The sequence below is a fragment of the Epinephelus lanceolatus genome, chromosome 19, assembly GCF_041903045.1.
Source record: "Epinephelus lanceolatus isolate andai-2023 chromosome 19, ASM4190304v1, whole genome shotgun sequence".
Lineage (NCBI taxonomy): Eukaryota > Metazoa > Chordata > Actinopteri > Perciformes > Serranidae > Epinephelus > Epinephelus lanceolatus.
Genome location: NC_135752.1, coordinates 33363564 through 33385566, shown reverse-complemented (window position 1 = coordinate 33385566; position 22003 = coordinate 33363564). Strand labels below are relative to the sequence as shown.

The 22003-nt window shown below is 41.9% G+C and overlaps 2 protein-coding genes across 2 annotated transcripts in view; one reads left to right on the top strand and one right to left on the bottom strand.

The window, feature by feature from the left end:
- Positions 1 to 6750, top strand: part of musk (muscle, skeletal, receptor tyrosine kinase) — a 51053-nt gene extending 44303 nt beyond the window's left edge. Inside the window, exon 17 of the mRNA XM_033646332.2 lies at positions 2821 to 6750. Coding sequence (XP_033502223.2) covers positions 2821 to 3521 — 701 coding nt within the window. The 3' untranslated portion in view covers positions 3522 to 6750. The remainder of the gene's footprint in view (positions 1 to 2820) is intronic.
- Positions 6751 to 14339: 7589 nt separating this feature from the next.
- lpar1 (lysophosphatidic acid receptor 1) overlaps positions 14340 to 22003 on the bottom strand; it is a 58102-nt gene continuing 50438 nt past the window's right edge. The window contains exon 3 of the mRNA XM_033646797.2: positions 14340 to 21161. Coding sequence (XP_033502688.1) covers positions 20848 to 21161 — 314 coding nt within the window. The 3' untranslated portion in view covers positions 14340 to 20847. The remainder of the gene's footprint in view (positions 21162 to 22003) is intronic.

Sequence of the window (22003 nt, the reverse complement as noted above, 5' to 3'; positions counted from 1 at the left end):
TTGCTGATTGCGATTTCAGAGCTGTTTCTGGTTAAATATAAAGAATCTTACTCTTCAACAAAAGGTCCTTCTCTGTAGGGATCCTTTGCATTATATTTTCAGACTCTTAAAATTATAATGCAAGCCTGTCAGTGACAAAAACAAGAAGGTGAATATACGTTGACAGAGCAAAAATGCCCCAAGTCTTTACATTGCCAACCCGGTCTCAATCTGACGTCTTTAAAATCTGGTGCTTGGGACGTGACTTCTGGCGCCAGACACTGACAAAAAAAAGCTGTAATTTAATGCTGGCATGATACATGGCTGGTCGCCGTTATACTTCCACAGCAGCTGGCAGCATCCGGGGGAAACACAGCAGGACAAGTACGTAAGTTAAAGGAGCTATATGTAAGAAATCTAAAGCAAATAGTCGTAAAATCCTCCTAATATGTCACAGAGACGAAGGAATAATGTTCATATAACATACTGATCTCACCGACAACAATAGTACAGCCAGAATATTCGCATTAAAAAAAAAAAAATTACGGTCCGCAAATCATGTTTATGTTTTGAATTTGTGTTTTGGCCTGTTGCGCCACCCACCGCCGTCTACCAGTCACACAGTCAGTAGAGTCTCAGCATCAGTTACAGTTACGACTGAGCTACAGCAGCACGGCAGTGTCCCAGTACATAGCATTAGCAGCCGGCTCCTCCTCCACTGTGTCCTGGCAGCAGCATTAGCAGTGTCCCGGTACATAGCATTAGCAGCCGGTTCCTCCTCAGCTGTATCCCGGCAGCAGCGTTAGCAGCAGAGAAGCCAGACTTGCTTGAACGGTCCGCTGGAAAACCGAAGATCAAGGACGCAGCGACGCGGCCCTGCCACGGCAGCCGCCAGTGGGCAAACAAATCAGTCTCCAGCGTGCCACTGTTCAGAAACCCCGAATCTGTAGGGGAGAGGGGGGCGGACACGACTTGTGGCAGTATTTTGAATTTGAGTGCAGTAACCGTTTTGGCCACATTCTTACATACAGCGCCTTTAAAGCAGCGAAAGTCCAGGTAGGGTGGGTGGAAGCGGTGGTGGATGGGTCCAACAAACAGGACTTTCACCCAGGAGAGTGGTGTTCATGTCCTGTAAGATTGTAAACAAATCCTATTCTTTTTTCCTAAACCTAACCATGTGTTTTTGTTGCTTAAACCCAACCACGAATGTTTGCTGTTGAAGGAAAAAAAAAAAGTCAATTTGGAAGAGACTATGTAGTGTATTGATTAGGTTCATTTTGTCTTCTTTTTAAAATTGTTCAATATTTTCTTATCCTCAGACAAAAAGTGTAGGAGATGTTTCTTTTACCTGCTTGACACTTTCGACTGTGACTCTAGTCTTCCTCAGAAGTGTCATCCAACAGACCTATCGGAATCTGTTGGGCCAGCCACACCCCCCGCTGTTGGATGGTCTCTGGAGGAGGGACCATCCAGCTGATAAATGACACATCAGCAACACGTCGGATGACACTTGGCAGCTGTTTGTTGAAGCTTTACCATGCTTACACAAAGACTCCTTGTTTTTAATGGCTTCACTATCCCATGAAATATTCTGCATTCTGCATTATACTATACATTTGCCTGAAATTCAGCCTGACATATTTGGTACTTTGAGGAACTTTGTTTTGTTCTGTGGGTTTAAAAGAGTTCAAAATGACTGGGCTGCTGGCAGGTCAACGAGACTCCAATTCATATTTCACACAGAAACAGAAGCAGCTAAGTGAAGTGCACTAAATCAAAATTATGATTGTGGCTAATATGACTCAGTGCATTTCAGTGCAGTGACCACATAAAGTGCACTCATCACGGGCTACTTGGAAACAACACAGACGAGATCTGCAAGGCCTCAAACTAAACTTGGCTATAAAACCAGAAACTGCAACCACTGTCTGACACGAGGGGGGTATTTCTTTTCTTGTTGGGTATCCTGGTGATTTGTTATGATTTTTTCGGCAGAGCCATAAAGCACTCAGAATGTGAAGTCGGTGTTGTGACTGGCAGGTCACATGGATGGCACAAGTACAACTTCTGCAGGGCTGCTGAGGCTCTGCACAGTCTTAACAGTGTGCGCTCTAATTCCTCTAAGCAGTGCACGCTGCAAGAAATGTTTACAGGAATGCATAAACAAGCAAACAGCCACTCTTTTATAGGAGGTAAAGCAAATAAGTGAAATGAATTTGATGAGCGCAGACCTTTGCCCATGCTAGAATATTCTCCAATGTGTTATCATGCACTCTTGTCCTTGAATGCTTTTCATACTACATCAAACACTTGCTTTCCACATCAAGAATGCAAACAGGTTCAGTTGTGGAAAGCCTCGCTGCCAAATACAAACACCTTAATCACATCTGAGATTCCGCCACAATCACACCACTACCAATTTTAGAAACTCTCTTCAAATTGCCCGTGTTTCCCCGCAGCACAGACAGGCTCAGACGATCACAGGGTTAGTTTAAAAGCGCACTATGTTTACATGACAGGGCTGCTAATGTAAGACTGTGCATCCACTGTGCATGAGAGTGTATTTATGAGCGTGCACACACACATCACAGATGGTTTCGTCTGTGTTTATGTCTAGGCTGAGTATTTATTTACCTTTTACAGTGAATAAATTCATTGTGTGATACTGTAGAGGAATGAGCACACTTGATTCAGCGGCGTTTGATGATGTCACCGATGTGTTTACGTGGTTGAGCATGTATTTGTTCTCAGACCTCTGAGGGGGAAACATGAAAAGCCTACTCGATAAATCTGCATGTCAGATAGCATGAAATAAAATCATCTGTATGCTCTCTTCCCCAGGTGTGTGTGCAGTGGGTAAACCCATGTGTCTGATGTTCGAGTACATGGCCCACGGTGACCTCAATGAGTTCCTGCGCCGCCGATCTCCAAACCAGTCCGTCCGCACCCTCAGCCGCGCCAGCCTGTCGGGTCGCAGTTTTTCCTCTGAGCTGGAGGCGAGGATTCTCTGCTGTGCTGAGCAGCTGTCAGTCTCCAAGCAGATCGCCGCAGGGATGGCCTACCTGTCGGAGCGCAAGTTCGTCCACCGTGACCTCGCAACCCGGAACTGCCTGGTCGGGGAGGAGATGGTGGTGAAGATCGCAGACTTCGGCCTCTCCAGAAACATCTACTCAGCCGATTACTACAAAGCCAACGAGAACGACGCCATCCCCATTCGCTGGATGCCCCCAGAGTCCATTTTCTATAACCGCTACACCACTGAATCGGACGTGTGGGCATATGGCGTGGTGTTGTGGGAGATTTTCTCCCACGGGATGCAGCCATACTACGGTATGGGTCACGAGGAGGTTATTTACTATGTGAGGGATGGTCAGATCCTCTCCTGTCCTGAGAACTGTCCTCTGGAGCTGTACAATCTGATGAGGCTTTGTTGGAGCACACACCCATCAGATAGGCCCAGCTTCAGTAGTATACATCGGATACTGGAGCGGATGCATCAAAGCACGCTAAGCACGAATGCTGAAACTGAGGCTGACTGCTAAACTGGGAACTTTTACAAAAATGTTTGTCCCTGTGCAAAAACAAAACCCACTGACTTCTGCCATATTTTAGTAATGTTCACATTGCTTACTTATTTAGTTAAGGAATTGTTTTTAAAGGGACAGTTCACCTCAAATTCAGAAATACATATTTTTCCTTTTACCTGTAGTGCTGTTTATCAGTCTAGATTGTTTTGGTGGAGAAATTGAACATAGAGATGTCCACCTTGTCTCCAATATAATGGAACTAGATGGCACTCAGCTGCATCCCGTGTGGTGATGTGGTTGGTGGGTGCAGTTTGGTAGAAAGAAAACAGTTCCTACATGAAACTGCTCACATCAAGATCTGTGGATCATCTTAAGTACGATACAATATTTGCCGATATGACAGAGTCTGCCATGATAGGATTTCGATGCGATTGAAGGGCCTGTGGTTGATATGAGACGATAATGTATGCCTAAATAACACAGTCAGTTAGAGAAGAAGCTGCCACCCCTTTCTGTCAGAAAGTCTTGTATGGAAGAAATCCTTTCATTTTAATGCAAACCATCATCTTTTTCCTAAAATTTCAGGGCTTATCGGGCTTAAAATCCCAAAAGCAAACTTCTCCTAACAGCCATAAAACACGGATTTACAACATCATTTAACAAAAGTATCAAATGCAGTTCGTTTATAACTGTTTAGGTTCATTTGCTCAAGCATGTTAACACTGCATAAATTAGCCTAGCAGCTAGCAGACTTTTTTCCCTCTACTCACAGCTCACTGTCAGTAAAAGTCACTGCATCTCCCGACAGAACAGCATGGTTGAATTTTAACCTGTACGCATGTTTTTTTTAGCCGAACATTCTGCATAGTGAGACGTTAGCGGACTGAGATGCCCGGCAAGGTGGGTAACATTATGTCGTGTTTAATCTCATAACAGCATTGTTTACATACACCATGTGCTTTGTCTGTTGACTTGTAGTTTTACCAAAAATCTTAAATATTTCCATTCTGCTGATTTATTCCCGAGTAAATAATGTTGTCTTTATCGTCTCTCTCGGCTGCTTGCCATCTGCCTGCCGCTGTTTGATGGTGACATAGACTTTCAAAATAAAAGCGTATAGTTCTCGAGGTTCTCATTTTGCATCGATGATCATTGAATCAATATATCGATCCAGATCGAAGGGTCATTACGCGTCCATCTTGGCTGTCTCTTCTCATTTTATGCTGTGGTTACTACCTCCACTGTCAGCTCAAAGGCGAGACAAGTCTGTCTTTCGTCCCCCTGTTTTGTGAATGTACCTTTTTTTTTTTTTTTAAAGATTATTTTTTCGGGCTTTTTTGCCTTCATTGTACAGGACAGAGTGAAATGGGATGAGAGAGAGAACTGGCGGTTGACATGCAGATATGGTTGCAAGCCAGAGTTGAACCTGTGACCGCTGCAGCCTTTATACATGAGGCGCTGGCACTATCGACTACGCTACGGACGCCCCGTGAATGTACCTTTTCTACAAAACAGATAGGCTGGATAACAGCATGAAATTCCCACTTTTAAGAGGCAGTGTAAAAGAGGCAAATATTCACGAGTAGAAACACGCTTCCTTCTGCACACTCCTACAGTTGGCAGGTGTATCTCAGTATAAAGCAAATAGTTCCTTCATGAAACTGCTCACAACAAGGTCTTTGGATCCTCTTGAGTAACTGGGTCATGATTTCTGGAAAGAGACATTGATGTTGAATTTTTCAAATATCTAATTCCATTGTATTTGAGAGAAGGCAGACATCTCTACGGCTGATATCTCCAACACTTGGCAACTCACACCAAAACCATCTAGACTGAAAAATAGCCCTAAAGGTAAGAGGAAAAATATGTATTTTTGGTTTTGGGGTGAACTGTCCCTTTAAGGAAGATTGTAGTGTTTTCAGACTAGCCTCTATGGTCACTTCTGATCATTTACCAGCACATATCCATCAGACAGCTCTGCTTTATTAATGAGAAATATTAAATGCATGTATAGACAGACTGTAAACTTGACCCCTGACCCTAGAGCCTTAACCTTTGAAGACTTGAAGCCACGCAGATACACCCGTTACGCTTCATCCACTGCATGTAATCTTCCTTTTCTTCATTTTGAGCTGTTACCCTGCTACAGACAGTCTGACTATTAAACCTTATGGTAGGAAAGAGAATGGGAAACGACAGTAAACGCTTCATAGTGAACACCTTTCTTGTTATTGTCACCTCTAGCAAATTCCACAGTGGCACACAATCACTTTAAACCATTGCTGTTGATTGTTTTTATAGTTAAAGTTGCTATTCCACTTTTGGGCATTCTTGTTTTACTGTTTTTTTGGTCGTTATGTTGTTGATCTTTGTCTTTCTTTGTTAATTTTACTTTGTGACGGTGTTCAACACAGAGTTTGAATAAGGAGTAAATTTATTGAAGCATTGGTAAAATTAGTTTGAAGTTTATTAATGAATTCCTCCAACTTGCGTCATCATCGGCCATAAGTCTCACACTGAAGCACAGACGCAGATTTGCTTAATTATATTTTTGCAGAAACTCATTAACTAATGGCTTAAAATAGACTCTTGCATAAATGAAGAATGGGCAAAATGTTCCTGATGTTCAAAAATACCCTCGTTCTGAGGGAGTAAATCTTTTATTACTTCTCACAAAGATAGAAACTCTCTCTTGCAGATCAATCTCTGCTCTCTGGTCTCATTTCAGCCGAGTTAAATTGAATTAGAGTCACATTATTACACAATCTCGGCACAGTATTACCAACGTGTCATGTGTCAACAGCGTTCTTTGAAAGCAGTTTTTTTAGTGTGCTCATTTATTTAAAAGATTAATATCAAATGACAGAAAAATGTTTGTCTTGTCAGTTGGAGATGCTTTTCAGACGAATGACATGTTTTATTTATTTCTTAAATGTGGTGTGATGTTATGTTTTTGTTATTTGTTCTATAACTAGGAGGCCTCCGCCAAGGACAATTGCCCTATTTCTCAATGTTATGTTATGACAGCGACAAATAATTTGTGACTCTGAGCTGCTCCAGCATTCAATGGGTGGCTCATGCTACACCCTTCCACCAAGTTTCACAAAAATCCGGCCAGTAGTTTTTCTAAAATCCTGCTGACACACAAACAAGCCTCCTTGGTGGGGTGGGGGGGGGTAATGATGCTGGTTTGTAAAGTATTATATTTTTATTGCTTGCAAATAAACTTAATATTTAAACACAATACCAGTCATTATTTCGCCCCTGTGGTGACGAAAATATGCCCCTCTGCAAACTAAACAAACAGCTGCATGGAAATAATGTGATTTAAATTTGGTCACAGTGCTTTCTGACGTAGCTGTAGACAAGAAGATGTGAGATATCTTAAGTTCTCTGGAGCAAAGTGCTGGACACATGGATGGACAGCGGCACCATGCTCAGGCCCTGCTTTAATCGTGCCAACGCAGGCCCTCTTGTTCTCAGCATAAGTGACTTGCTGCACCTCATTGAAAATAAATGGAAGGCGGTGGCCCCACCTAGGCTGCTGTATCCGCTGTGGCTTTATGGTAAGAGTGTGGAACAGCTGTAAAATAAACCCTCATCCACAGACATACCCACAGCAAATGGCACATGCCCTGAACCTTCCTCAGTATTATTTGAAAGCCAGTTGTTTGACAAAGAGTGGGGCTGAGGCGTGAACAGAGACAGGAAGAATCAGTCAAGATAATGGAGAACTGACCATATTTATTTATTGATTTCAAAATGGAAAATGGTGGTTTGTTGTAACTGGAATGACAGAGGGTGAGCAGAGTTGCACATTTCTTTTTCTCTGACCCTGAACTTGTCTCTTTCTCTCTGTTTATTTAATCATGAGCCTCCCCTAACGTGTTCCATAACAGCCCCCGACTCCACCCACAGACATAAAGTGCTTCACCATGTGCATGCTGCAGTTTTACAACTCACCACTAGAGGGACCAGAAAGAGGAAGTGAAGCAGACTAACAGATTTGCCATAAGGTGCTATGTGAGTCATTTTTACAGTGAATTTCTGCATGCATCGCTGAGATCATTGTACAAGTCTGTGAATGTGTGTGTGTGTGTGTGTGTGTGTTTCCCAGTGTGTGTGTATGTGAGTTTTATGAAGGAAGTCCACTCATGCATGTGTGTGTGTGTGGATGTGTGTGTGTGTGTGTGTTTGGGATGCCCAGTGTAAACTGTTTAAAGTAGGCAGCATGGAGTTTGGCCTTGGACGGGTCATCCCTCTTCTCCTTGATGTAAACTGTGGATTAGACTGCCTCACTCCCACTTCCTCTTATGTTCCTCTCCTCACTTCTTTCCTACTTATTTCTCTGTCTTTATCATAATTACTAATTTATTCCTTTCTTTTCCTCGCAGATTACGTGTACAAGCACAAAATACTCCAGTTTTTTTCCCTTATTTCAAAAGAGACAATGTCCGTTCCAAGCTGTTTGTGTGACTAATGAAAACTAATACTTCAATATTCTGAGTCCTTTTTACTAACTCGAGGTGGCTACACATTTTGACAAATAAAGGCCTGTCTCAATTAGAGGCCTGGTCTGGTTGCCAAACAGTTATTTATTTTTTATTTTTTTATACAAGTTCTTGGTTGTTGACTACCTCAAATTATGTGTCCATTCCTTGAGTACCCTGTAAGTTATTCATAGACCTTTAGTCTGTAAGCATCCTCAGATGCAGAGAATCAAGAGTTTTACAGTGGTCAGTTGCATTTTAGCCATTTTTAAGCATTTTTCTGTTGTTATAGCGCCACCCAGTTGCCAATTAGAGTTAAATTTCTCCAGTCACCTTGAGGCGTCCTGTTCTACATATCTACCAAGTTTAGTAAAAATCAATATGGCGGTTAGGCCTAGGTAAGAAATGAGCTCTCTAGCGCCCCCATTTTGTTTGATGGGGTCAATAATGGAGGAGTCCCCTCAGATTATGTGTGGTCATATGCCTACAAAGTTGCGTGGTGATGGGTGAAACCCTTGAGATGTTATACACCTTTATGTGATGAGCCAGGCCCTCCGCAATATTCATTCAGTTTTAGTAAGTTTTCCAACTTTTGCCAAGAGGGAACTTTAGATATTGGTCCCTAGATTATGTTCACCCAGTTTCATGCAGATCGGTCAAACTTCCTAGCCTGGAAATCCAGACCCAAATCTAAAAAGATTTAGGGTCTGGCTATGAGTAATGCAAATGGCCCAACTCGAGGGGCGGCACCAAGCATGCATTTGAAAATATCACTGCACACAATTGGATAACAATACGACCAATCAGAACAATACACAGGGTGACGTATACGCTTAGCTACCAGCAGAGCTAACTGGTAGATTAGACTCTTGCCGTATCCAGTCGGCAAAACAGCAAAAACGTCCTTCTTCCAAAGGAAAGACTCGAGCGCCTTCTTCTGTTCCTCTTTTAGAGAAAAAGCCAAGTCTAACTCGTTCATTGTAGCAGCCAAAGCCGTTTCAAACAACTGGTGTTCATCCGTAGCCATCTTGCAATGTTTACTGACTGATTCCGGACTTTGTCGTCACAGCGCTGTCGTCATCTGTTTAGCTCGCCTCTGGCCCACCTATATCAGATACACCGATGTGATTGGTGCAGCTCGGTTTCATTGGCATAGATAATGAGCATCATTACTGATTGCCAGAGTGACTCGTTGAGCAAATTCAAATTGTTCTCTCGTGAGAACTCTGGATTTCCAGGGCACAAACTTCCTAGGAAGAGATCAATTTTAAGTGGTTTTCAAAAAATTCAAAATGGCAGAAAATCTATATAACCGGAAGTTATGGGTTCTTGAGGCAAATGTGTTCCTCATGAGGAGAGGCATCTCTGTGCAAAGTTTCATGTCTCTACGACATACAGGGCATGAGATATGCCCATTCAATGTTTGCAATTTCAATTGGTTGCTATAGCGCCCCCCTTTGGCCAATTGATGTAATATTGCTTCATTGGCATCCTCCCATGACCCTCTACCACTGTGCCAAATTTCACATGGATTTACCAAATCAGTGAGGAGAAAAACGTGGAACAGACACACACACAGAGTTTTCGTCATTATATAGTAAGATATAGTAAGATATCCAACATGTCTCGACCAGAAAATGCTACATTTGGAATAAGAGCTAATACAGAATATAAAATGGAATATGGTGTTTGCAGGACTCCTATCAAAGTTGGAAAATTGTCGTCCTTGGAATAACATTGGAATATTAGTTCCCTCAATTTGTGAATGAAAACTGAGGGTACAAGCTCCTTCTTCCTCCTTCACTCATGAGCTGATTAATGTGCAGACATATGTAAAAGCTGTGAGGTGTGCACAAGCATTGTTTGCTGTGGTAGTTGCTCTTTTTTAGGGGTGCTGTCAATAGGTGCAGCCAAATTTGAAAGTGTATGACTTCGGTGGCAGCACAGTGGTGCAGTGATTATTGTCACCTCACAGCAAGAGGGTTCCTGGTTAAAACCTCGGGTGGGGGGTTTGTATGCTCTCCCTGTGTCAGCATGGGTTTTTTTCTGAGTACTCCAGCTTCCTCCTACAATCGGCCCTGTGATAGTCTGGCGACCTGTCCAAGGTGTACCCCGCCCCTTGCTTAATGTCAGTTGGAACAGGCTCCAGCCCCTGCACGACCCCTAACAGGGTAAGTGGTTACGGAAAATGAATGAATGACTTTGGTGCCCATTGTGATTTTCCAGGTTTCTCCATTCCCTCGAGGATCAGCAATGTCAAGATGGTTTGCAACAGTAAGTTTTCCATGTCAAAGACTTCGCCTCTGAGTTGGTCCATTAAAGCAGCAAATCTGTTATGTTAGATGTGTGTAAGATGAAAGACTGAAGCAACAAAACCGAAAGTTTTTCAGTTTTGTGGTTCAGTCTTCACTCATTCAACCTGTCTTTCCTCATCATCTCCTGCCCTTGCTGTTTTTGTTCCATCTCCCTCTGTCCTTTCTTATCTGTAGTTTCAGTCAGTTCCTTCTCCCTGTTGCCATTTGCTCCATCTCTGAAAGGTCTTAGCTAACATGCATCACAAAGCCAGCTGCAGATACTGGGAAGGAACACTCATTCACAGTATATTTAGCTGATTGTCTCTTTTCCAAACATGAGGTTTATCTGAATGGACTCTCTACCCTTCCTGCCAACTTCAGCCAAGCAGCTCTTAATGTTTGAGATTTATACTGCCATGAAGAATCACTTCCTGTTTTGTCATGATAATCTCCTTTGGCTCCGTCCACCTTTGCAGCAAAGAAATTTGACTAGGCTTCAAAAGGAGGCTGGATGTGATTCATGCGTTGAAATTTTCTGAAAGTTTCAACAGAAACACAGCAATTCCCGACTGTTTTGGCGTGTTAGCAGCTCAGCTTTTAAGTCTTGTTGACTTTTCCATGCATCATAAATGCTTCTGGCAACGGGAATGCTGATTCTGTCCATTCAAATCATTAGCTCTCAGCTATCTGCCACACACGCAGTAGGATACTTGACCGAGGGGACGCATCTGTCAGTCAGCAAATCATGCTGGGAACCGCGGAAAGTGTCTGTATTGACATTGTGACGAAGATGTGATATCCCCCTCAATCAGCGACGGCACAGAGGAACGTCCTGTGTGGCCGCACAGGCTCTGATTGGCTCATTCAGGGAGCAACAGGAAGTATGGAGACATATATCAGTCAACTGGAAGCTAGCACTCCAAAGCTGTGGAACAATAAACATAGCAGAGCGTGCATTACACACACACACACACACACACACACACACACACACACACACACACACACACAGAACATTCTGCCCTATAAAAACATTTGGCCGCTGTTGCTAGGACTGCTGCTTAATTCATGTCACACATGACACATAGTGACCCTGACCGCTCTCACAATAATGTTAAACAAACACACATACCACACTTGTATAGCCCAGTGCTGCATGCGTGTCTGCTTGAGGTCACAGTCCATATTCTGCAATGTAAAGTCATTACCTCCAAACATTCAGTTTGAAAGTGTCCATCTGTTTTCTTTTTTGTTTTACTTTCACAGTGAAGAGCGATTCAAGAGCACCAGGAATTAAGAGTGATATTTATCACAAAAACATCATCATATCATCAGCATATATTTGGTCACTTTGTACATCTGGTCTATATATAGATGGAATAAAGATGGCTAATTTCTCGTCCTTTTATTAGATCAACACTTTGTCTTTGAATGCCTGTAAATGTGTAAAAAGAAAGATAGTTGCACATTTTGGACAGGGAAGACAGATGGTTTGAAAGAGGAGAAAAAGAATCCATCTATGTGGAATTGGAAAAACCATCTCTCAATAGAGGAGGAGGTCTGCGACACCACCTATCTCCCACCTATAATGTTGTCCTTTCATCCTGGCCCAGGAGATTTAACAGCTTAACCCCTTGAAAAACTTGTGAAAGCCTCCTCAGAGGTTAAATACCTGGGTCTTCCACACCACTTTGTCAGAATAGTTCCAGCCGAGTCAGACAAGCATGAAATGATGAAGCCTCTTGGATAAGAGGTGAAATGTCTTCTAAGACAAAACCAAGTCTAGTTGCGTTCAATTGCCTTGAGAGATAACTATGACCTGGATAAATGAGAATATCCACAGGCACAAAGATAGTTGTTACTACACCACAAAATGTCACGGCACAGGAAGTATCAGTAAAATAAATCATTGTTAGGTCTAGGGACTTAATTACCAGTACGGCATCAGATATGCTTGCTCTAATTACGCGTTCTTGCGCGCTTGATGGCTGCTTCACGTATTCTGCGTCCATTTGGAGCGTTTGTTTTGCACATCCTCAGAAATTAACGCTACTCATCTGCAAGATGGAATACGCACGTGATCAGGGCAGAGTGAGAAACATACAACATGCTTGAATTAAGAGCCTTATGTACAATTGACAATACAATAACCTCCTTAACCCCCTCATTATTTATTTAATGCTATAAAACGAGGATTTTACAACATGATTGACACTGTGTGAGCCAATCAGTGGGCTCCCATTCAGTGGTACCGCTCGCAATTGGTTGGATGAGCATCAAATCACATACTTCCATCAGTACACTTCCATGTAGTATACTATGTGCACTATGTACTCATTGGCGTAGTGTGCAAATTTCGACAGGGTAGTGTTGTCTCAAACCAAATACGGCCGTTGTGCACTCACCGGAAATGACGACCACAAATTAGCTAGTTAGCAAACTAGCATTAGCATTCGCGTTATCGTTTGCGGTACCAAATCATTACAGACTGCTAAATAACCCAATAAACATACTGCTGGATTATACCCGACAACAGTATAGTGATGCTCAGTGCAAAAAACATGTTTGTACAATGCAGCAAGGTTCACGGTCGCCATTTCCAGTTTGAAAAGTGGTCCCTCCCCTTCCGCAACAGTACGTAGCCAAGATGGCGACCACTGAGTGCGAGAAGTGTCCATAGTTCCACACTCAACTTCTTGACTGTTTTGAGTGCACCATCCGGGTACTCATAGTGCACTGCATTTTTCCATACTTCTCAGTGTGAATGCACTTATGCACTCAAAATATTAAGCGCAAGTACAGAAGTACGCGATTTGAGACACAGCATCTGGCTCAGCAGAGGGTCACCAGAGCAAGATGGCAGGGGCCCTATCTGTGATATTTTAGCTTCACTTCTGTACAGTGGATCTACGGTCTCTGTGACAGAATTTTGCAGAGATGTTTTGGACCACACACAATGTATGAAAGCTGTAATAACTGATTGTTTCTGATCCTTATGGCAAAAAGTTGCCTATTTATACATTCAGCAGACATGGAGCAGCGTTGATATTCATTTGGACTCTCATGTAAATCAGATATTCCCTCTCCTTTTTAGTTCTGGTCTTGTCTTCATCGACTGAGGAGGAATATCTGGCACCAAAGGCTCCACCATGTGCTGGTAGCATTTAGCAAGTTTATTGGGGTCTTTTTACTTCAAAACAATGCCTGATGCAGCTTGCATGGAGAGCATGAGAGTGGACCAAAACAGTAAAAGTGCGGGCCATGAAAACCAAAGCAATAAGCCGAAAGATGGTATTTTAATCCGTTGTTCAATAAATATTTCAGCACTGCAGCTTTAAACTGTTTGGGCCAAGGGCAGAAAAACAGGACTGAGTTTCTCATCACAGCTCAGAATATATTCACTTTGCTTTTTGCTGTCCATGCTATCCATAACCCCCAACTATAATGCCCCAGTCTATTCTCCCAAACTCCAAAGCCATCCTTGTTTCACTCCAGAATGTTGTCAGGTGATATTCATATAATAATGTGTCTGGTGATACAACATGACTTAGCTCCGAGGCCTGTGGGGGTGTTCGGACCATCTTTCATCTATGACTGACAAAAATTTAACGTAGCCAAGTCCAAACACATCACCTCAACAGACACATTTAAGTCATGGGAGCTGATTCCCTGAGCACTGTCTCACCTCTAAACACACAGCCACGCAAAACAAAACTGAGAATACACACCGCTGACAGTCAAGGCTGTCTAATGTGTCAACAGCCTCAAGGTCGAACGATTATTAGGTCTAGCCCATAAAAACCTGCATGTCATGAAGCAAACATCATCAGTCTGTGTCTGTCTGTGACCCTGTGTGTTCCCCCGTTTGCCTGTTACTTACTTTTTGGATGTCAGAAAAATAAAAAAACAATTTGATATCAGACAGGAGTGATGATAGCAAGGCCAAACGTAGAATAAAATAAGACATTCGACAAACATTCAAAATCAGGGTCTTTCTAAACTCCGTTTTCACAATATTTGTGTCTAATTTCACATAAAAAACACAATAATTCAGACTTTTCTCATGTTTTTATTGTTGCTGGATATCAACACTATGACTCAGGGTGGACATTCATTGATATTGGCCCGTACAGTATAGAGAGTATGGAAATCACATTAACGCCTGTGTCACACTTACTTTCTACAAACTACTGGTACTTGGTTTGTTAAATCTGAGGCTTGGTGACAAATGTTCAAAAACACTTTAAAGCAACGTTTGACTTTGGAAGAACAAAATGTTCCAGACCTGCAGTTTGGAAGATCAGTCATTGCTCCTGATAATGTACATATCATCATTCTGTGTAAGCATACACATGGGATGAATGGTTTTTGGTATTAAAATGACATTTCTTAAGGCAACACACACTGGCCATAGCAAACACTGGATGCACCAGTCAGACCAGTCGCAGAAAGAAAATGTTGGCATTGTACATTTCTGCAAAAAGCAAACATGCTACATTTGCAATTTTGATACTTAAAATATCAATATTTTTGAAGTGACATAGTACATGGCTGACTTTCATTAGTAGGTGAAGGGAATGGTAGACTTGGTGACACCTTGGCGAGAAACACCTGCCAAGCCAACACGTTCTCATCCCAAGTCGTCACATATCACCATTTTGTCATTGGACTTTTACATCCACATATTATGTGCTAGGTGTCCTCCTGCGTCTGCTGTTGATGTTTCGGAACACTGCTAACAACATCAGGGCATCATCCAAAGCACATGGTTAGATATAAAGAAATACATCATGGTTTGGCTCTACATTCATACAGGAAGCGAACACCGGGCTCCCAGGTGAAAGTCCAGGGTTTGTTGGACCCATCTACCACCCCACCCCTTCCCTATAGGGAATTTCCAGGTCCTTATATTTCATCAGCGTGTCAAACTGACGCTGTCCTGTGGCATATTATACTGCTGCAACAGGTGTCATCTGGCCAGCTAGCAGCATATCATAACACCACGAGAAGTTCCATCCATCTGCGTAACAAACTGACACTGCCCAGTGACGAATCATACAACCACGAAAGGTGGCTTTTGGCCTCGGTATCTGACTATGGCAAACCACTGTTTGAAACCAACGAAACCGGTTGTCTTTTATTGAGTCTTTGCTAGGTTTCCAGTGGCTTTTACGGCACCAAACTTTTTTACCTAGACATTGCTGTGTTTTTAGGATTGTAAACCCTGTATTTTAAGCCAAAACGTGATCTTTTCCAAACCACCACAAATGGTTTCTGTGCCTAAGCCGAACCACAGTTTCAAGTTAACATGCCAATTTAACACATTTGCAGAAACATACAATACCAACATTTTTCTGGTGATGGGGTTGTACAAACAAATGAAGTAGTAGTCAGAGTACAATAGCCGTGCTAATATGAGAAATGTGTTGAAAATGAGAGGAAGGCCAGTGGCGTATCCTGGCATGAATAATCACAGACTGACGCATGCTTCATATGCCAGTGTGTGTTGCCCATAAGAATGAATTTTGTCTCCTTGTTGAACAAAAAGACAAATAAAAATAGATTACATTAAATTTCAATTAGTGCCCCCAAATCAGATGATTTGAACTTGTTTTGACCCCGCCCCCAAAAAGTTGAAACATCGATCAAATATTTTCAGCTGGAACAAGAGTTTTATATTTTTACAAACTCATACTACAAACAGAATCAAAATATACAATCTGTATTTATGAGTTTGACTTCATTTAGCAGTTTTTGAGGATGTGTTGTTATTAACAAAAATCAAGCATCAAACTTTCTGCAAACGTGAAATATCGCTCTAACACTGACAATAATTCTTGTTGTACTTTAAGGCAATTATAAAACGACGGTGTTAGCAACACACACACACTTAAAGAGAAGGAAAACACCACCTGATGATCTCGTTTTCACCCGCCTCCATTGGTTAAGCTTCTCACTTTGCCGCAGTGATGTCACAGTGAACTCCAAGACACTGTGACATCACTGCTGGGTGTGGCTACAGGTGCAACAAGGCACATTTTCAACCAGAGAGGGTGGTAAAACACTGCGTTACAACCTGGTGTTAGGTTTACTCTTTACAGGACGAGGACTGGAAGGCACCGCACACATAGATATCTAGTTCTGGGTCACAAACAAGTTAATAACTGTAATAGTATCTACAGGAAACTCATCAGTTAGGATCACAATATAAAAGAGCTCACGACATAAAAACAAAATAAACAAAATCCTACAGTACATTTGGACAGATTATAACACACTTAAATTTACAAACACAAAAAACACTTTCCCTTTGGTGATTAACTTTGAATAATATATTTTTATATACACACATACTGTACACATATACTTACAATGGTGTACAAAGAGTGACACACTGGTAAACAGAGACAAACAGAGACAGACAGTTTAGTTGGTTTGCTATATAACCTGAATCAATACTGTGTAAGAGAAATGGTTACAGTGAATGTCGGGTATGGAGGGTTGGGTCCAGAGCCGTAGAGAGACAAGGTTTGGCCAGTGGAAGTGTTGTGAGGCCTGTTGTGAAGTTAACAGAAGTGAAGGGTGGATAAACTCGAAGACGAAACTTGAGGAATTAAGTTAGGAGGAAGATTGGAGATTTAAAGGCCAAAAACAATAAGGAAAATGTAGCTGGGGACGAAGACGATAAGAAACTCACTCTGAACGCTCAACAGCTAGGGTACGCTGAAAAGAAAATCCAAACTAGAGATTAAAAAAACCTACACTGCCTCATAACAGGGCGACATCTTGGCCAACTTCGACAGGCAAAAATACCAGCTGACTTCATTTCACTGCAGCCTAAATCCCTGACAAACATCTTGCTTCCTGGAAAACATTTGACTGTGTTTTTGGCCACGGCTCTCACGTTTCTGTCAGCTGTTTGGAGCTTTGTCTATGTATTTTGGCCCAAATGTGTTTTGATTCAAGTCACGACACAACGTTCAGCTGGTGCTTTTTAACGACGTACGTCATAGCATCGGAGCCAGGCTGACTTTCAGTCGAGTCTCAAGTTAATAGCAGAGGGTGGGGAGTGCACTTGTGGAAATGAGATATCGCCATTCAACACTGCAGTGGCTCAACTCTGTTTGACTTTGTAGTATTATCAAAAGGGGAGACATTACAGGTCTTAACTAATAGATATCAAAATGAAACTTCCCCAGGAGATTAATAACATTAAAACTAATATTTCACATAGTACAAGTTCTGTGAGATGTTATATAAATATGCAAAAGATTCATTATCAAATTAAATATGTGCTTATCCGCATACATTTCCAGAACAGAAATCTAAACATGGTTTAAAATTCTTGTTTGATTTTGTGAACAGACCCCTCTGTAAAAACCTTCAGAGTACAAGATTAAATCTGGATAGTTTGGTCTATGTAAGTGCTATTTAAATGGAGATTTTTGGCTTGTATGTTATAAGGTTTAAAGATATGTATTGTAAAATTCCATAGCCTACATTTTTAGACCAAAAGTAAGACACTACAGATGAACAGGGTAAAACTTTGGGTTACCAAGATAACCCCGGTTCTCTGATAACCGAGTGAGGTATCTCACTATGGGAGGTGCCTTCAGGCATGACAGATTATGGAAGCTCCACGTGAGTTGCACAGGCCAGCCTGTCCCCCTTTATAAATGCCTGCAGCATCCCGTCTGTCATTCTCACTTTCTTCGCCGTGAAGATCATTAGAGCTCCTCAGGTGTCCTGTTGTCCAGATTTGCATTTAACTGTTCTCAAGGTAGTCACCGAATGTGGAAATCTGGTGCCAGGATTTTTGGATTGCGTATTTCTTTAAGAAATCTTACAATTGTACAGGTGGGCGTTTTCATGTTGTGGCAAACATTAACTTGTTTGTACCACAAGGGACAAGCTAAGATGTCAAGGTGAGCTGTGTGTCTGTTTTTCTTACTGCTTCTGAAGTTCTCACCTGTAGTGTCTCCCCTGAAGAGTAAACTGTGGTACGTCATTGTTGTCAGTTCCCCTTCAAAAAGAATGGCCTTCCAAAAATCCTTAATGTTCATCGACATCAGAAACCCCATGATATGCCTGTCACCAAGTTTCACATGAGACCAGGACATGAGTCCAATCTGTAATATGTGCCAACTTAATCAGCTGGGAAGCTTTAAAGCTCTGACGTGTCCGAAGTTTTGCAGCATTTGCAAGTAAAGACTGGTTACAAAATAATCATAACCCCAACCATCTCATATTATGACTTACGAAAACGTCATAGATTTTCAATGGACTTCGGTTTTACTTCATATCACCAGTAATACTGTTACTGTGGACATAACATTCAGTTTCTGGTAAATATGAAGGATATTTTCTACTCCTCTTAGAGTGTTTGTGACTACTTTATGAGCATATCACAGAAGGTCAATGAGCATGTTCTAAAATGGTATTTTTTCTTAAATACAGCCATAAAAGATGCACACTGGACTTTAAGATTGTTGGGTTTTAAGACCATATCATTACAATATTCGAAGCTAATTTGAAATGGCAGCCAATTCAGATGTTATCAGTCCATTAAATGGCCGTTATCTATTGTCTGTAACCTCATGGATGTGTGTTATAACGGGCCTGCCACACCTACTGTTGGGTTCAAAGGCTGTTTTTAGCCCATTAATATCCAACGTTATGAAACAAATGGAGTTTCATTAGGTTTTGCTTTCACTTTTATTAGGTGTATTCGCAACAACAATGTGATTAGCTTTAGGAACACAACCATCTCTGGTAAATAAGTCCATTTTGAATTTTTGAACTCCTTCTTGCCAGACGCCAACTGTCTCTGTCTTTACGCTACGTCACCTGACTTCCTCATCATAATTATTACAGCCGCCAAGAGGTCATCACCTGACAATAAACGTAATGGCCTCCTGAATTGATAATAGGCGTGGGAGGCCCCTTTTAACTCATATCTGTGACGCTTATAACCCCTGATTATGACCGTTTAATGGCCTGATAACAGCCACACCAGCTGGAAGTGCAGCTTATTGGTTAAATTTAGTAGGCAGGACTAAAGTCACATTTTGGACAAAAATATTGGAACACTTGTGGAGACCAAGTAAATCCAAGCAAACTCTGAACTCTGACACAATTTTTCACTGCTGACCAATAACAAACTGGATTTGTATTGGCAATGTTACTAGTCTATGGATCAGTCCACCTCTTTGGTCCCGACTGAAATATAACTATTTGACAGACTGCAAGGCAATTTGAAGGTCAGTGTTTGCAGCCCCAACTGAATTTGTGAACTACATTATATCTTCATGTTCATACTGAAAAGACGGAATGACCCACCTCGTCACCTCTCTCAAATTCACATCAACACTGATTATACTTTCACATTCACTCACCCCCCTCCTCCTCTTCCTCAGTCAGCCTCACGGACTCAAGAGCCACTTGATAAAACCACGAGAGTCCGACAGCTCAGCACATTTCATGTCATGATCTGAAGTCTGTGAACACTCACCAGAAATGACCTTCACCTTGTCTCCACATAACACTGTGGCACAGAGCCTGCTCCAAAACCACAAAACATCCTCCTCCCGTTTTTGGTAAGATCCCTGGAACAACTTGTCTCTAATTCCTTAGAGGGAATAAACAACTGATCTTGGACCCTTCATGTATTTGGGTTGGATGAAAAGAAGGAAGTAGATTTCTGAACGCTTTTAACTACGAGAATAAGATAAGTAGAATAATGAGTCCCAAGAGGATTAAGGCTGTCAGGTCACGTGTCGTTAAAAGATGAATGTGAAATGTATAGTGGCTCTGGTAACTTAAATATAATGGGTACAACAATGTTTTTTGGTAAGTCGTTAAACCCTGGAAATAGATGCAAATGCTATTAAGAAAGGCTGCTGGAAATAACATTCAGTTACATGTTATGAGCACAAAACTGCATTTGAATTACTGTCTTTACTCCCAAACAATAATGAAAAAAATGTGTTTTAAATTTGGATTCAGACCCAAAATGGGTCCTCAAATGGATGTGAAGGAAACTCTGATGTCATATCTGTATGCAATAAGCGTATGATGTAATGAGACCTTTCTAAAGAATGGGGGTCAAGGGGGAAAAGTCTGAAACCCACGACTACAGGATACAGAGTTAGAGTAGACTGGAGTACTGGCATTACCTTCATTTCACAGATTACTTTTAAATAGTTCATATCAGCGTTGTCCATAACAACACAAATAGAAAATAATAAACAACTAAACAAAAACACTAACAGCCTATCAGAGTCCTCGAAGATCAGACTCCCACAGCGGTAAAGTCTCTTGTCATCTTTCTTCATAGTTGCCTTTCTCTTCTTCATTGTGATCTCATTCAGCGCCTCATCAGCTCCACCCCATCTACCTAATCTTCACTCTCCAATTTATCACGTGACTGTCTCAAGTTCGCATCATGTTCGCAGTCTTTCTCGACCTTCCCGTGCTGCCGTTTACCTTCTTTCAGTCTCCAAAACAGATTAACCCCCTCAAGCAGTTGGATTAGTTTCCATGATCTCCAGCCCTGCTCTATACCACCGAGTGTTCGTTGTGGTGGTGGTGCATACCACTGCTCAGCACTGTGTGGTTGATGGACGACGCGGACCGGTCAGACCCCTCTGCCGTCGTCCCGTTGACGTTCTCCTGCCGCTGACAGCACAAGATCTGCCTGAAGGTGGCGCTCATCTCCTTGTCGCGGTAGGAGTAGATGATGGGGTTCATGGCCGAGTTGAACTCAGCGAGGAGCAGGAAGAACTTTTCGTAGGTGAGGACATTGCAGCTGGCACAGAAGACGTCGAGGAGGAGGATGACCAGGCCGGGGGTCCAGCAGACAATGAACGCACCTGAGGAGACAAGAAGCAGAGTAAATGAGAATTACTGCCTCCCAAGTTCATGCAACAGTCCAGTTGCACTTACAGTTCACATCCATGTCTGTTGAAACATAGATGCTTCTCACACATCTTCCCCTGGCAGCACAGAGGATCTATACAATCAGCACAGTCTGAAGGTGGACACCCAAGATTAGCGTCACTGATTCAGTATCCGTCCAAATGTCTCCCTTTCTGTTCCTGAGTTATGATGCTGAGTAATGGCCAGAAAAGTGTTTATGCAGAACACTATGATGTCACAGTCAAGTTGACCTTTGATCTTTTGGAAATATAAAATGTCATCACTTCATAATTTTATCTTATTAGACATTTGTATGAAATTTTGTCACAATTAGTGAATGAATTTTTGAATTAGGGCTAAAAGCTTGTTTGTGAGGTCACAGTGACCTTGACCTTTGACCATAAAAATCAGTTCATTGTTGAGTTCAAGTTGACGTTTGTGTCAAATTTGAAGAAATTCACACAAGAGATATCACGTTCAAAAGTCTGAGAAAGACAAGATCACAGTGACCTTGACCTTTGAGACAGATGAGGTCAAAGTGACCTTGACCTTTGATCATAAAAAATCAGTTCATTCGTGAGTTCAAATGGACGTTTGTGTCAAATTTGAAGAAATTCACACAAAAAATATCACGTTCAAATGAACGAGAAAGCCAGGGTCACAGTGATCTTGACCTTTGAGACAGACGAAGTCACAGTGACCATAACCTTTGACCACTGAAATCTAATCACTTCATCATTGGGTCCAAGTAAGCGTTGGTGCCAATTTTGGGGAAAAAAAAAAAAAAAGTCCTTTA